Below are 16565 nucleotides of genomic sequence, written 5' to 3' on the forward strand. Positions count from 1 at the left end.
TATGTGTTCTAAGTTAAAAAAACCCTCTTGGTAGTTGCCAAAACAAGAACACTTATGTAAATTATTTCCTTGAATCATGGAAACCTATTTTTAAGAAATCATTGTATTCTCTGCTTTCTTTCTTTTAATTGGATAACAGGGCACACAGAAATTAAACTGCAGTATTGTATAACTTATTGCTTAATAATTTGCTGTTGAAGTATGGCTAATTACAACAATGAGCTACATATTCATCTGATGATGACTGGTACATGTGTGTTTCTGCCTCAGATGAATATTTGGCTTTCTGCAGTACTCTTCAGTGTGTACTAATACCTTTTCAGAGCTAAGAAGAAAATAAGGCACAAAAATGTTCGCAATGGACATTCTGAAATACAGTCAAAAAGATTCCCATATTTTATGTATTTGTTATGCTGATATCCTTAAGTAGTAGGAAGTGGTTACAGTATTTTTTTAGGTGTGCTTTTGTATATGGAGATGTAATTATGTGTTTGTTTGTTTTGTTTTGTTTTTTTTTCTGTCCTGATAGACAAGCCAGTCTTAATGAAGAAGCTGAGAAGTATTATGAAATGGCAGCAGAATTAAGACCTAATGTAAGTACCTTCTTTATGATATCCATTACATAAACTGATGAATGAACTGCTTTTTGTTGAGAAACTTCTTGCTGGTGTTTGACCTCTTGGCCTGAATCATACATATTTTTTTTAGTGGTTAATTATAGGGTAGTTGGATAAAGCTGTTCATTTGTTAGAACAATCGCCATACATTTGTTTTATCTTGATGCAGTATTCTAACAACAGATCATACATACATATTTTAAAATGATTTATATATTTAGATTTCTTTGTCTACTTTTAAATGTGTTAAGTTTGGAAAATGCTCTTAATTTTTTCTATTTTCTCTAATAAAAAGAAAATGAAAGGCTATTTTGTAATTATTTAAGGCATTTTAAATTATACCTTTAAGACTTTTCCTCTTTCTTGAACTTCTGGCAAACATTGTTGATTAAGAAACTTAATGATTTTACTTTGGAGATAGTTCCTCTAAGTTTGAAGTACAAAAACAAAAAAATGTTTATTCAGTGAAGTGGAAATATATGCATGTAAAAGCTCTTCTTTAGAAAACAAAAAATAAAATCTCATTACATTTTTACTGCATTAGGAACTAAAGGAATAAAAAAATTTGTTATATTCCTTTTCAATTACCTTCACAACCATTGGGTCTAAAAGAGGCAGAATTTATTTTTAAAACCTCATGCTTTGTATATAAATGAAATATAGAACACATTCTTGTCATAGAAGTCTATAATGCTTAATTTGAAAAGATGTTAGTAATTCCGGAAAGAAAAATAAATAAATAAAAAGAGACAATTTTAAAACTTAAAAGTCTTAAAAAAGCATCTTCAGGTCTAAAACCCAAAATTAACCTTCTACCAGGTCCTAAGTTGAATCCTAAGTTGATGTTCCTTTTCTCTGCTATAATTTCTGTTATTTGCGGTACCAAGACACCTAAATTGTCAGTTGTTCTTTAGAATTAGTACCTAGCTCTTGAGGGATAGGCAACTAGTACAGCCAGAAACAATAGTCAGATTTACAATTTCTTATATCCATTTCTTTGCAAATATAGCATATTCTGTAATATCTAATATCACTAATATCTCTATGATGAAATATTGGCCTTAGTAGCAGTAAAAGTTGCTACAAACTCTTCAGTATTTTACTGCTAGTAAGGGAATTCAGATTCTCACCCCAACCTTCATGAACCAAATCTAGTGTCAGCATTCTAACTTCAGGGCTGGGTCCCTGTTAATTGTCACAGTGAGATCCTAGCACATCCCGGATGCTTCAACTTCAAAACACCCACAATAGCTTTGGGGACTAAACTGCGCACACACAGGAAATGAAGTTGTGGTATGGCAAAGTACAGAGACTGCCATGTGATACTGACCTCAGTGTGGTCCTTATTTTATTGTAAATAATTTCCTTAGTTATGACTTTCAGAACTAGTTAGTTGGCCATTTCATTGTTGGCTTTGTTGTTGTTGTTGTTTTATCCAGACAGCAGAATCTCCATTCTTACATTTGTCTCCTAAGCAATCTGTATTTCAGTGTCTCAAGACTGGGTTGCAGCAGTGAGCAACTAATATGCCTTTAGGTCTGGATCACTTTCTTATTCAGTCAATCCAGATTTGTAGACATTGTGACTAAGGAGGCTAAAAACACCCTAAAAAAAAAAGCCACAGCAGTCTTTAGTTACAGGAGAAATGAAAATGCTCTGGAACTTGCAAGCCTTTGTTTTTAAGAAAGAAAATATGGATGATATTTTTGTTGTGTTGGTGATTCACTCACCACTGAATTAATTCTGGTAAGATGTAAAGATACTCAAAAGCTGCATTACAATGAGTAAAGTATTTGAAAAAAGGTTGTATGCAGTAAAGCAACTACTGAAAACAGCACAGATTATTTGATATTATTATTATATATGTATATTCATTTGAACATCTTTGCTTTTGGTTACTCTGTTCTGCAGTGTATAAAGATTGCAGCACTTCAGTATAACAGCAGCAGCAGCTGTAATTAAGCTTGGCTAAAAAAAAAATAAAAAAACCAAATCTGACTACTACACTTATTCTGGATTTAGATCCAACTGTTCTCAAAAATTTTCAGAATTGGCTGTATTTACATTAGATAAGTATTTATCCACTTTGAAAGCATCCAGTCAAATTTTAGAGAGCAGTACTTTTTATGGAATATAGCATCTCTGTGGAGACAGGAATTGTTTTTCTTGAACTTCAGTGAAAAGTCAAACATTTTCAAGATTGTTTATTTATTTCCAAGTAGACTTCACAGAGTTAACATTCCTCTGGAGAGCCAAAGAGGAGAGAGGAATCTAGGAAGCAGTTCAGAGAAGTCTACTTTTATTTGCTATGAATAATTTCTTACAGGACTCTCTTTTCTTCGTTCAACTCTATAGGTAACCTAGAGATTATTTTCCCTAGTTCCTGGACTATTTTCTGAAAAATGTGTACCACAGTGTGTGTTTACCACTGTCAAAACAAAATCAATTTAGGGCCTTCTTAATAAGAAGCACATATGTGTTCATTCTAGCAAAGATGGCTTGGATGGATGTTAATCACATTAGTCTAATTTTAACAAATACTATTGCATACATAAATGAAAATGTGGGTTTCTCAGACAGACAGGCATTTCTGCAATAAGTGATCTGAGTGGGAATATTGTTGAGGAAAGTCTATATCACAGATGGTTTCTAGCTGCCCTATGTCTTGTAATGTTCATATATCAGAAAATTGTTTTAATTAGTTGTTAGACACTCTGAAATGTGAGCCTTAAGCTCACTTTGTTGTGGAAAAATAAGTCATCCAGAAACTGTTTTTAAACTATAATTCTTTACAAGAATGTGAGATATTGACGTAAGCTTCAGGTTTTATTGAACTTTTAAAACATCCTTTGTGTAATGGAACTGCATTTCTAATTTTTTAAGTCCAAACTTGAAGCAACCAATCTTTTAAAAGCTGCTCTAGAACCCCCACACATAGTCACTGGCTCTTCAGAAAAAAAGAGCACTTTGAAGTGTGACCTCAGGAGCATTAAATGAAAGAGAGCTCACTAGAGCCTTAAGACTTTGAGCCACCACCTTGAGCTGATTGGCTTAGAAGCATTCCTCAAGGAGTTGCCATGACCTGCAAGTCACTGCCATCCCAACCACATATTAGCGCTGCTTGCAATCTGGACCTCATGACAGCTTTAAGCCCCATATCATCGACACATTGTCAGAAACAGCTGTTTCCACTCTACCACTTCAAAAGGGCTTGATTAAATGTCTTACTGTAACAACATATATAAAGACACACACATAGAATGAAGGGGAAAGGAGAAATGTACTTATAAGCAAAATAAATATAATTTCCACTAGATGGTTTAATCATGGTGTGAGGGGCTAAACTATTTCTTGACTTGAAGGGTTTATGTAATCAGTTAACACAATATCATATTAAAAAGCAGTTTCTACAAGTGCTTCTTTTGATTTTGCCTAGCACTAGAATACAGATTTTGTGTCATAGTCTCCAGGCTTATACTAAGCTGTCCGACAGCTGAAAGAATACTAGTGATTTCCAGATAATTGAGTATGTTTTTATAGCTTTCTTCTTGATAAAATGCTTTTGGTGCCTTCTTATGGCATATACACTTTGTATTCATGGCAAGATCTTGACAAATGAATATGTTTCCTGCAGTACATACATCTTTAAAAAATAAAGTAGATGCTGGATTTTATGTTGAAACGTGACCAAATTGTGCTTTATTGTGATCGTTTCCTTAGATGTTTCAATGTCAGATATCTCTACGTGACTTCCTCCTAAATGTTTAGTTATTTGCTATTTTAGCTTGGGTAAATGTGAAAGAGATGGCCTTAATACATTTTGCCAGTGTTCTTAAAGGTATATCCGGGTTTTACCAAGGAGAATTTTCATAAAGCTTGTAAGAGTTCCTGCTATGTTAGTTCTGCTGCTGATGGTAGATAGATTGTGTACTAGTGATTCTTGATCAGTCTGCAGCTGATCCTCAATTGAGGAAAAGCAAGCACAGTTCCACACTTCTCAATCTTTTGCTCATACTTTTCCACAGATATTGTAAATCCTGCACCAGTGATGTATCTATTGTTCCTGCAGATCTTTTAAGAAGATCTACCCAGTTCCCATTATCCATACCCAGCTAGGGTGTCTTGCCCAAAATACTCAAGAGCATGGTACAGACAAAGCTGACACAGTCAGTCATCTTCAGAAACCACGCATATTTCATTTCCATATCATTTATTATTACCTTTAAAGCATAGAAATGCAGAATGACTTGGGTTGGAAGGGACTTTATCACTATCACCTAGTTCCATTCCTTCAGCTGTGGACTGAGACACCTCCCACTAGATCAGGTTGCTTGAAACTCCATCCATCTGGATTTGAAAAATTGCAGGGATGGGGCATCCACAGCTTTTCTGGACAACCTGTTCCAGTGTCTTGCAGCATCTGAGGTGTGGACTGAGATGTGAATGATCCAAACCATTTATTGCAGGTTCAGTCATCCCTTATATATGTTCACAAGTTTTCTTTTGTAACTTTCCCACCTGCCTTTACATGTCAACAAAACATTCCACAAACACTCCTTAACCATGCATGCAGGTGCTTATCCAATCAGAGTCATGAGTCATTCCTAGCCATGCACTCTCCCCCCAGTCAGGGACATTATCACACAGCCATCACAAAGCTTACTTAACTTTGTTTTTCTCTTCTGGAGGTGTCCTTGGTTCTCAGCATTGCTTTCTCATGCTGTTTATCTTGCTCTGCAGCTTCTGCTCTGAATATTCTTTCTTAAATTCTAACGATGTCTCACCATTCTTATAGTACATAATGTCTTCCTAAAATCTCATGTAAATCTACCTTCTATTATTTTAAAACCATTACCATTGTGTTCAATCACACAACATCCTTGATGAAGAATCATTTCCCATCTGTAGTGCCCCTTTAGGTAATTGAAGGATGTTATAAGGTGTCCCTGGCATCTTCTTCTCTACAGACTAAACACTCCCAGCATCCTCATCCTTTCTTTACAAAAGGGGTGCTCCAACCCTTGTGATCCTCCTCTGGACCTGCTTTAACAGGTTCTTATGTTGAAGAACCCAGAGCTGAATGCAGTGTTGGTGATTCACAAAGTTCATGAAATTCCCAGTTAAGAATTCTCATTCTAAAATGTTCTTTTGTAAGTTTACTTGTTTATTCAAGGTTACAGCAACACGACAGTCTTATATGTTAGTATATTTATTCCACGGAATAATCACGCAGTCCTATTTTTAGGTAGTATCAGGAACTGACTTGTGTCTGCTTTTACAGAAAATATGAAAGTGAGCCATATGGAGCAGGTGTAGCTTCTGCTGGTTGTCTGCCTGCCTTCTGAGCTGCTTCCAGCATCTCTTAGCAGCACTAGTTGTTGCTAAGGCTCGCATTGTGTAAATCTTCCTCTCAAGCATGAAAAACATTCTGCCTCAATGCCATGAGTGGCTGTGGATTTCTTATAGTCCAGCATCACTCTTGACCTGCTGAAACTGTCTCTTTTTTTCTGTTGAAGGTATAAGAAAAATTCTCTCTTCCTGCTCTGTTGCTTTGTGAAGACTGAATCAATTGTTATAGGGCATACAGAAATTTCAGGGACAAAATGTATAACATGGCTTCCTAATGAGAAGATGGGTATGACATGTGAATTGTACTTCCAGATGGCAAGGTCCTAGTGTTTTGATTTAAGATAGATATAGGGGTAAGTAGCTTATGGATTAGCTACTTACATGGATTAGCTCCACAGGGAGAAGAGACAGTAAAACACCTTGAGAAAAAAGGGCGCCATTTTCTGGTTGTTGCAAATTGGTTGGAATATCTCTTTTGACAGACAGTTAGAAGACTGGCTCTGAGGTTTGATATGAAAATAGGTATGACATGTATCAACCTTCCTAGCAGAAGGCTCAGGTAGCCTAAAGGTTGTGCGAAAGGGTTGAATTCCAGATAATTAATAATTACTTCATATAATCTGTCCTTCATTTCAGGTAGGAATAGTCTTCAGTGCTTTCACAGCAATAGTCATACTCCTCCATGTAAGGAGCTTATAAGTACTTGTCCTCTCTCTGTGGTTCCAAAGCTAGAAACCTTTTAAATTGCTGTTTAGACTCCAGGCCCACATTTTTTTTTTCTAGTGGTGGGAGTTGTGCTTCAGCCATTCCAAGTCCTTTTGTTCTGCTCATTCCTGTCTGCAGCTGAGTGCAAGGGAGGTGTGTTGCCTCTGTCTAGTTACTGGGAGAAAATTGTATTTTTTCTTATGAACTAAATAGTTCTATCTGTATTAACAATTACATTTGCTTATTGATCTCTTAAGTATTTTAAAGACACAATTAGTTTTTTCAGCTTTGAGACAAGCCCCGTGTATGGGTTGTTTTTCTGAATCTTAAAGTGTTTTTACTTTTGTTTCTCACCTTCAGAAAAAAAAAACTGGCATGCATTTAAAAAAAAAAAAAAAAAAGTATAATTTTCCATCCCTCTGATGTTTGTCAAGGGACAAAGAAAGAACACAAACTACTAGAGTGGGGATATTTACCTGTAATACTGGAGCTCAATATCGGGATGAGTTGTATAATTTGAAAACCAACTTACTCATCTGTGGAAAACACTGGATTTCCTTTGGGAAATACAAAACTGTATTTTATAGCCTTATCCCAGAACAGTTTATATGTGTTTTCTCATGCATGCTAGCAGCTCTGTGAAAACAAAGACTGAATGTGCTTTTGGGTGATTTTGGAATACTTCAGACTGGTTCTGGATATTGTGATTTATCTCATTTTAAGATACATGGAAGGAAAGTGAAAATCATTATTACAGTTGTCTTCTTCAGTTTCATGAGTATTCTATTACAGGAAGCTCTTTTGTACTCTTTTCTTATGACTATGCAAGCAGTTAAATATGCAAATATCTGAGATCAGTTGGCTCATTCCATGTAATGGACAAGACTGGGAATTAGAATGAAAATGTCCTTAAGTTGCTTCTTATTTCTCATCAAGAATAACTTGTTCTAAATCCATGTAATCAATAGATTATTTTGTCCACGTAAGTTCTGATTGACTGAAAAGAAAATGCATTTGTTTTCTCTGCTTACATTGGTGTAACAGTGTTGACTTGTTTAGAGTTACTTCTCTGCTTATCCCATGTGAAACGTAAATTTGGCTCTGTCGTTACTGGTTTCTTCAAGTAAAGTAATGCAAACAGCTATGAATTCATCTTAATGTATAGATTTTCAAACAGTAAGCTTACATACTCAGAAATGTTGGTTCATTATTTTTAGTTTCCAGGCGCCTACCTAGATACTTTAGTATATACACAACTCCCATTTTCAGTCGACATAAATACATTTCCTGCAAATTCTCAATTGCATGTGTAGAGTTCTTATCGGGTATTCAACTCAAGAAAAAAATTGACCATGTGTCTAGACTTATAAGACCTTTTCTTTGCTTCACAGTAATTCATGTCATTGCTTCTGGGCAGTATGTACATTTGAGAACGTCTGTTTTCAAAGAAGAAGTACAGAACAAGTAAACTTTCATAAAAAAATCTCTATGTGGCCCAGTATGATTTCTCTTAACTTAGCGCAGCCCAGGCAAGCCAAAAGGTTGGACACCCTTGATATTAAAAAAAGGAATCATTGTACTTTGAGGTGGCAGGAGGCAGTAGTTTGTGAAGACACAGTCTCTTTGCTCGGATCTTGGAAGATAAGATGATACATTATGGATAGACATGTACACTTCACTGTGATACACAGGCTCATAGTAATATAGCAGAGGATACTGTGCCGCCTGCATGAATTCCTGGAGAGAGCAAGATTGGCTTTGCAGTGTAAATGTAGCCCTTGGTGTCGATCAAAAGCAAAGTGCCATGAGATACAGAATTTGCAGCAGTAGATTAGCATTTCAGAAATTAAACCATCTGTTTGAACTCAATTAAAAGAGAATCCAGCAAGGTTTTTCCTAATAGAGTATTCTAGCGCTGATTCTGGAAACAATTTATTATGTAATTAGAACTTAAAAGAAAGTGTTTTTAATGCTCATTCAGTAAACTCAGCAGTACTACCTTCTCAGTAGGATGTTTTGCAAACAATAAATTCTTCATTTTCTTCCTTGTCTGTAGTTCTAATATATGTTGGAATGTTTTTTGGTGTTTGGTTTTTTTTTGGTTTTTTGTTTGTTTGTTTGTTTGTTTTTTATGTAAGTTTCGGAGAACTCATGTTTGTGTTTCATGAGACGGTATTGATGCAACTGTTTTTGTTCCCCTATTCTCCCTATAGCATACACAAGAGATAGTCTAGAGAAAAAACTGTCTGAGATCTCCCTGTTTTGTGTTTACAGACTGTCAGGAAGAAGGCAGTGGGCAGGAGATGTGGGTGGCTGAAGTCATTTTCTTGTAATTTGTCTTTAGAAGTAAATTCAGTACCAGCCTGAATTTATTTCTCCCTGGGAAAGTTAGAGTCTAGAGGTCAGAAGTATGCTAATGAGAACAAGCAGTGGGGAGAGAATGGGTAGCTTTCCATTTCCTCCAAAGAACAGCCACTTTTTTTGAGACATTCTGTACCAGTGTATATTGATCAGTGCTATGTTTATATGCTTCTATTCACCATGGTTAGTTTTACTGGAGAGCGAATATGCATTTAAGTTTACCTGTCATTTTGAAATGTACATTCCAGATAACAAATTGCTGTGTTATGAAGTTTAATCAGTCTTACTAATTCCAAAGGTGTTTCAGGAAAAATTGTCTTCCACTAACAGTATGTAGCTTTTATCTGACATTATGGTTTGTAACTGTGCCAGTTGCCCAAGTTGCTTTAAACTCAATGAAGAAAATTACAGACTGGAAATCTTGCCTAATGTAATAACAACAGAAAAAAAAGAAAATACACAATAAAAACTTATATTAAATTCCAGATGAAATTTTGCTGTCTGCCTCTTAGGTAATCTGGGGTGAATTAATGATGTATTTATGGTGGTTAACTGGTGAATGGTTTCTGTAACTCAGATGTTCTGTACTGTATTTCTTCTTATTCTGATTCCGTTTACATACTTAAAGTTATCAGACTTATTTTTATCATATTTGAAAGATCAGCAAATGTTTCTTCTTTAATTCTATTTAAAAACTTCTATTCTAAAGTTTTCTTGCTAATTAATTCACAAATTGGTTATTTGTACCAAATACTTTCTGATGTCTTTACTTCATTGTCTACTCCAGTCAGCAGAGAACTCTCTGGGGCAAGCAAGCATGTAGTTTCAGTGAGTAATTTTTTATACTGAATTTCAGAGGCTGAAACTGAACTATGATTTTCCTTAACATGTGTAAATTGTCCTCCTATGCCTTAAGAAATAATAAATTATTATTTTTTCTTCTTTAAAAGAAGCAAATATTAATTATTGTGTCCATTTCTTAAAAATACTGTTGGTAAAATTAAGAAACCTGATGTTCATTAAACAGCAATTATTGGCATATGCATTATTAAGTGCAGACTTCCAGAGCAGTGTGTGTAGGTCTAACACTGAACACTTGCTGTAATTGATATTAATTACTTAGAAAGCACTGTAAATGTACATGTCATCGATCAATTGTAGTAAATAAGTCTGCTTTAGCAGTAAGTAGCTTTATTTTTTACAAGTCACAATCTTGTAAAAGCCTAGAAAGTGATTAGTGTCCAGCAGCCTCACTATTAGCAATGAAAAGACTGTATTTTAGGAACTACAGCATTAAAATCTTAAAGCTGTAAGAATCAAAATTAAATCCTCGTGTTTACCCTGCAAGTTAATAATTTTAATATGTACTGTGGATTTAATTGCTAAACACTTTACAGGGAACACCTGCAGGTTACTGGCTGCCAAAGTAAGGCTTGCATTCATATGAACTGTATGGAGTACTGTAATTCAGAACTGCTTTTAAGACAGAGGGTGGGCAAAACCTGTTTGCTCATGGTCATAGGCATGAAAGTGCTAGGAACCAGATGAAGAAAAAAGGGAAAAGGAAAAAAAAAAAAAAAAAAAAAAAGATTTGCAATCTTTATGAACAAGATTTTTTCAACTTTTGCAGTTCTGCCAACTGTGTAATGAAGACATCATTGAAGAGTTTTGAAGAGTTTTGTTGTTTATTTAAAAAGTTAGGGAGCTCATTTCCATTTGTAAAACTGCCTTGGTTACATTTCTATTTGCTGAAGTTGGATTATTTGAGTTCGAAAATACCTTCAGTTGCTACTGCTAAGTAGTTATTGTTATGGAAATTGTTTCACTTCCTTCAGTAGACTTTAGTTGTACTTTTCTGGTAATTAAATTACTGCCTGTAGAGGAAAAATGTTTTGTTCTGTTGTCTAGGGAAAGTTAGTTAACAGAAATTGTCTGTGAAGGGGTAGAATGAAGGTTTAAGTTCATCCTAAAACGTGTTGCAGTGCCTAACCTACGATGTTTTCCTGTACCTTTTTTCCTGCTTCTGTAAAGCTCTAATATCACACTTCTTTATTATTATTATTATTATTATTATTATTATTATTATTATTATTATTATTATTATTATTATTATTATTATTATTATTATTATTATTATTTTCCCTGTGGACTTTTTAATAGTGAATGAGCATCATGTAAGACTTCGGTCAATTTTTGAGATTCTTATTCTTCATGCTCAGAGCAAGATTATCAAGTTGGATAACGGTTTATGCAGTGTAAACTGTGAAAATCTGAGTGCTTTACCTTACAACTACAAATACCTAAGTCGTTTCGGAAAACATACAGCAATATCAATGCTAATCAAGTTCTTTAGTGGTTAATTCACCTAACTACACTTGTCAGCTAAAGATGCAAAGCCTTGTTTGACACTTAACATTTCCTCTGAACACTTTGAGTCAAAATAATGGAAATCTTGTGATTTTGAGATTCCTTGAATTAGAAGTAAAATAGACCTTAATTAAGTAGAATTAAGGGCCTGTCAACCTGACCTCAGTTCCAGGGAAGGTTGTGTAACAAATCATCTTGAGTGAGATCACACAACGTTTACAATACAACTAGGGGATGAGACCTAGTCTGCATGGGTTCCTGAAAGGCAGGTCCTGCTTGACCAATCTGATCTCCTTCTATGATCTAATGCGGGTGATGTAGTTGTTGCTGTTGTTGTAGTAGTTGCTGTTGATGTAGTCTGCCTAGACTTCAGCAAAGCCTTTGACACTATCTCCCACAGTATTCTTCTGGAAAAGCTGGTACCTCGTGGCTTGGACAGGTGAACTCTTCACTGGGAAATGGCTGAAGGGCTTGGCCCTGAGAGTGGTCGGAAATGGAATTAAACCCAGTTGGTGTCCATTCATGAGTGGTGTTCCCCAAGGGTCAGTTCTGGAGACTGTCCTGTTTAATATCTTTATTGATGACCTGGATGAGGGGTTTGAGTGCACCCTCAGTAAGTTTGCAGATGACAACAAGCTGGACTTGTCAGTCTACCCTACAGAGCTGTCTAGACAGGCTGGATAACTGGGCTGAGGGCAATAGGATAACATTCAAGAGGACTGAGTGCTGAGTTCTGCACTTTGGCCACAACAGCACGAGACAGTACTGCTGGCTTGGGACAGAGTGGCTGGAAGACTGTGTGGAAGAAATGAACCTGGGGGTGTTGGTTGATGCTCATCTGAACAGGAGCCAACAGTAAGCTCACGTGGAAAAGAAGACCAATGGCATCCTGGCTTATATCAGAAATAGTGTAGCCAGCAGGTGCAGGGAGGTGATCAGCTTCCTTTACTCATCAGTGATGAAGTCACACCTCAAGTACTGAGTTCTGTTTTCGGTCCCTCACCGAAGTAAGTAATAAAGGCCTGGGAGCATGTTCAGACAAGGGGAGCAAAGCTGATGAGTCTGGAGCACAAGTCTCATACGGAGCAGCTAAGGAAACTGAAATATTCAGTTTGGAGGAGGCTCAGGGGAGACTTTCTAGCTTTCTACAATTACCTGAAAGGAGCTTGTGGTGAGTTAGGAGTCAGTCTCTTCTCTTGCATAACTAGCAATAGGACTAGAGGTAATGGACTCAAATTGCCCCAGGGGAGCTTTGGGTTGGATATTAGGAAAAATTTCCTCTCCAAAGGAGTGCTCAGGCACTGGAACAGGCTGCCCTGGGAGGTGGTTGAGTCATTGTCGTTGGAGGTGTTGAAGAAACGTTTAGATATTTTACTAAGGTACGTGGTTTAATGGTGAATATTGGTTGCTCTAGATGATCTTGGAGGTATTTTCTAAACATTATAATTCTGTGATTCAATGATCTGTCTTTAGGGAGGAACACAAAGATATCCTTTTTTTCTTGTTTTCAAGGCTTAGAGGAAAAGTACATAAAAACTAACAGGTTCAATTTCATTTAAGAACACCTTTTTGTTGTTTAACTATGATATATTTCTGTTACTGAAAATGTTTGAGCTATTTATGTTTGTCACTATGGTAGTACAGATGACATTTCTGTTCAACAAGTTTCTCACTTGCTGAGAATGCAGAATTTCTTATTAGCACATAGGGTACTTGTTAAATCAGGTAAGGAAGTTGTCAAATGACATTTCCATACTATAATCATAGCTATGTATTAAAATGATCAAATTGCAGGCATCATAGAGCATTTGGATTTTGATAAATAAAAATTAAGTCATTTGAAGATTTTTATTATTTTTTTTTTATAAAACCCAAAATTGTTTGGAAAATTGAGTTAAGATTATCATAGGCTATACTGATGAAAACTTTTGAGCTGGAAAGCTACAAATTTTAATTAAAAACACTTTGAGGCCTGGAAAATGTTTGTTTATTTTTTTAATACAACCATAATATTAAATGCTTATCACATGTGTTCTGATTTAGCTTTTATTATGGTAATACAAGTATGTTATCTAAAAATTTCCATCAAGATGCCTATATAAACCAAGAGTGATTACTATGAGGGATTTTTTATTTTTTTTAAAATCAAATAAATCAAACCAACTGATGCATAACCATTGATGAAAATATTTAGATATACAGAAATTACAAATATAAGTACATTTTTGTAGCACTTTTAAAGCTGCTGTGATTATCTGCAGCCTTTACCATTTCTAAGATATGCTTTTGTTAACTTACCAATACATAAAGCAGTATCCTCTGAACTTACGTAAAGGACAGTAGTAAGTAGCTTTTCAGCAGCAAGATACAACATAACAATATATGGCTGTTTGGTTTTGGATAACTGTGGTTTTAAAACTCTGAGTATTTTCTGAATGTTAACATGAAAAAATAAAATCACAGAACAAAAAATCCCTATTTGCTGATTCTAAAATACCCCATACTGATGTGATAATTTGAAAAACAAAATAGACTGCTTTTCAATTCCAAGTTCAGTGCTCTTTCTCATCTCTCAACCCCTAATGATACTGATCCTGGGTTAGGGGGTGGGGGAAAGTGTCCCTTCATTTTTGCAGTTTCTGGTTTTAGGTGTAAATGTTTTGTAGCTTTTGATTTTAGGCAGGAAAGTTTCCAGTGTTCAAAAGTGCACAAGATTAGATCCATACAAACATTTTCACATGTATTCTCTTTGCACAAGACAGGTGAAAGTGCTATCTGCTTTTACTGTCATGATAAAAATGTATAAATGTAAAAGTAAGTAAATAAATACACAACAAACCAACCAAAACAACAACCAGCCAACAAACAAAAACAACTAACAAGCAAAGCCGTGTGACTTCAAATTTATGTAGTACCATCTGTTGGTAAGGTGACCAGATGTTGGTCCTTTCTTCTGCCTTTATCCTAACTTGAGACCAGTACATAAACAGCATTCCACGGAAATGGTATTTTTCTTACCTACTTTCCCACTTTCGTATTTTGTCTGTTTTGATTTTACACACACACACACACACACACACATGCACATATATATGGAAGATGTTTATTTTTTGCTCTGCAGATTAATAGTTTGTAAGACTGGTAATTTAAATATGACTAGAACACTAAATGAAGACTATTTCTTCAATGGAATATAATTAAGTAGCTGAGGCTATTCTCTATCAGACTTAAGTACTGTTGTACTCGCAAATGTTGTAACTAAATCCAAGGTCCACTCTCCTCTGGAGTCCAGGTTTGTTGCTGCTTAGATTTATATAGCAATGTATGTTAGTCAGCTTCATATAATTAGGTTGGGACATGGGTTTCCTTTACAGCAAGATGTTTAGGTACTTATCTGACTAGTGCAATCGTGGAAACTGTGCTCTTCAGAACATTTGTTCAAAATAGTAGTTGCAAGGAGCATGTTTTTCTCTTCATTTCCTATCTTTGCTATTTAAGCTGAAGGCAGTTGTCAACACAAAAACGCATTTGCAGAAATCATTCACAGGCAGACTTGCAATTAAATATGTACTTAACTACCATAAAGGAGTTGCAAAGCATTCCTTCGTTTTAAGAAGGAGTTTGCAAAGACGCTGATGTTTTTATTTTACAGCAGGACTGAATGTTTTGCAGTCTGGGCTGATGACACAGGAAATCCCTCTCAGCTGTGAATTTTACGCTTTTTTATTCTCTCTGATCCATAATGTTTAGCCATACATCCTGTCATCTTTTTCCAGAATGCCTTTTCCACCAAGTTATCAGATCTTAGACAATTTACTGTTCTCATCTCTAGCAATTTTCTGGAGATAGTTGCTTTAGTGAGGATTAATGTGCTTTTTGGAACAAAATGCCAGATGAGGTATATGCGAACTTCACTTCATAATAGATTCAGCAGCTGTACAGCATAGAGAACCAGCTAAAAAACAGGACTATCTGGAAGCAGTAGCTGTCACTTGGCTTATCTGGCAACACTTAATTACCTCTATGAAAAGGTCTGTGTCCATGTATCAGTCTCTTTGCTGAATTTATAGTAGTATTAGTGAAACAACACTGGAGAGTAAGATCCACTTGGTATCTGCCATCTCTGTGGATATCTCTTCCTCATCCTTCTTTCCCTCATGCACTTTAAGGTTGTATGCTTACATCATGGACAACCCCTAGGTCATGGTTTCACTCAGATGTTTTGAGGTCTGTCAAAAGTGCCACACCCTGAAATTATTCTATAGTTCAGTTATCTTTAGCAATAAAAAAAGGAGCTGATGACATTTTGATTGCATTCAGATTTGCCTCAGAAAATACTATACTGTGCATTAATACCAGTAATAAAAATTCAGGTAAAAATTCTGCTAGGAAGATAAATAAGGCATTACAGCACATTGTGCCATGATTATTGATAAGGTGGGGCAGTCCACGATGCTTTGTGTTCATTCTTTATGAAGCATGCTGCTTCATTACTTTTTGTATCACCAGTGTGTCTTCAGTTATTAAAGGAAAATAGCTTATTTCTTCATTTTTACACAAAAGTGCTGTGATGAAATACTCAGATGTGACATTTACTGTCTTTCTCTAAGTACTTAAAAGAACAAGGATCCTTAATTGCACTGTTAAAACAAAACAGTTAACCTTTGTGTTTTTGATAAGTTTGCCATGCTGATTACAGAATTCATTAAACAGTCCTAGGTTTGTTTTGAAACATCTACATGATTATGCACAGAAGTAATTCATTAAGAGCAAGACAAATGTTGGCAGCATCTTTTCAATGACCTTTGAAAATTGCTAAGTGAGAACTAGCTTGCAGTTGCAATTCTAGTGGAGTATAAACTGGCATGATTTTTGTTAGAAGTACACCAAGAGCAACAAAATGCATTTTCATCTCAGAGTCTGTCACTCTGACCTTGTAGCATCAAGCGATGTACATCATCTGTAAGATCAACTTTGGGGAAAAGACTTTCCAACTTCATTGGTAGCTTTTGGGCTTTTCTTGGATATAGCTATTTGCCATCCAAAAGCTCTTTTTTTCAAAATAGGTTATATGTATTTCTTTGTTTCTCTTTATTTAACTGCTTAGGCTTACATTATCTTCTTCTGTTTGGGACTTTTCATTTAATATGGCTTTTGTTGTACATG

General features: G+C 35.5%; 1 protein-coding gene across 3 annotated transcripts in view; it reads left to right on the forward strand.

The window, feature by feature from the left end:
* TMTC2 (transmembrane O-mannosyltransferase targeting cadherins 2) overlaps window positions 1-16565 on the forward strand; it is a 241980-nt gene that overhangs the window by 221079 nt on the left and 4336 nt on the right. For all 3 annotated transcript variants that reach the window (XM_015857482.2, XM_015857488.2, XM_015857506.2), the window contains one exon: window positions 530-593. In XM_015857482.2, coding sequence (XP_015712968.1) covers window positions 530-593 — 64 coding nt within the window. The remainder of the gene's footprint in view (window positions 1-529; window positions 594-16565) is intronic.

This window comes from Coturnix japonica, chromosome 1, assembly GCF_001577835.2.
Source record: "Coturnix japonica isolate 7356 chromosome 1, Coturnix japonica 2.1, whole genome shotgun sequence".
NCBI lineage: Eukaryota > Metazoa > Chordata > Aves > Galliformes > Phasianidae > Coturnix > Coturnix japonica.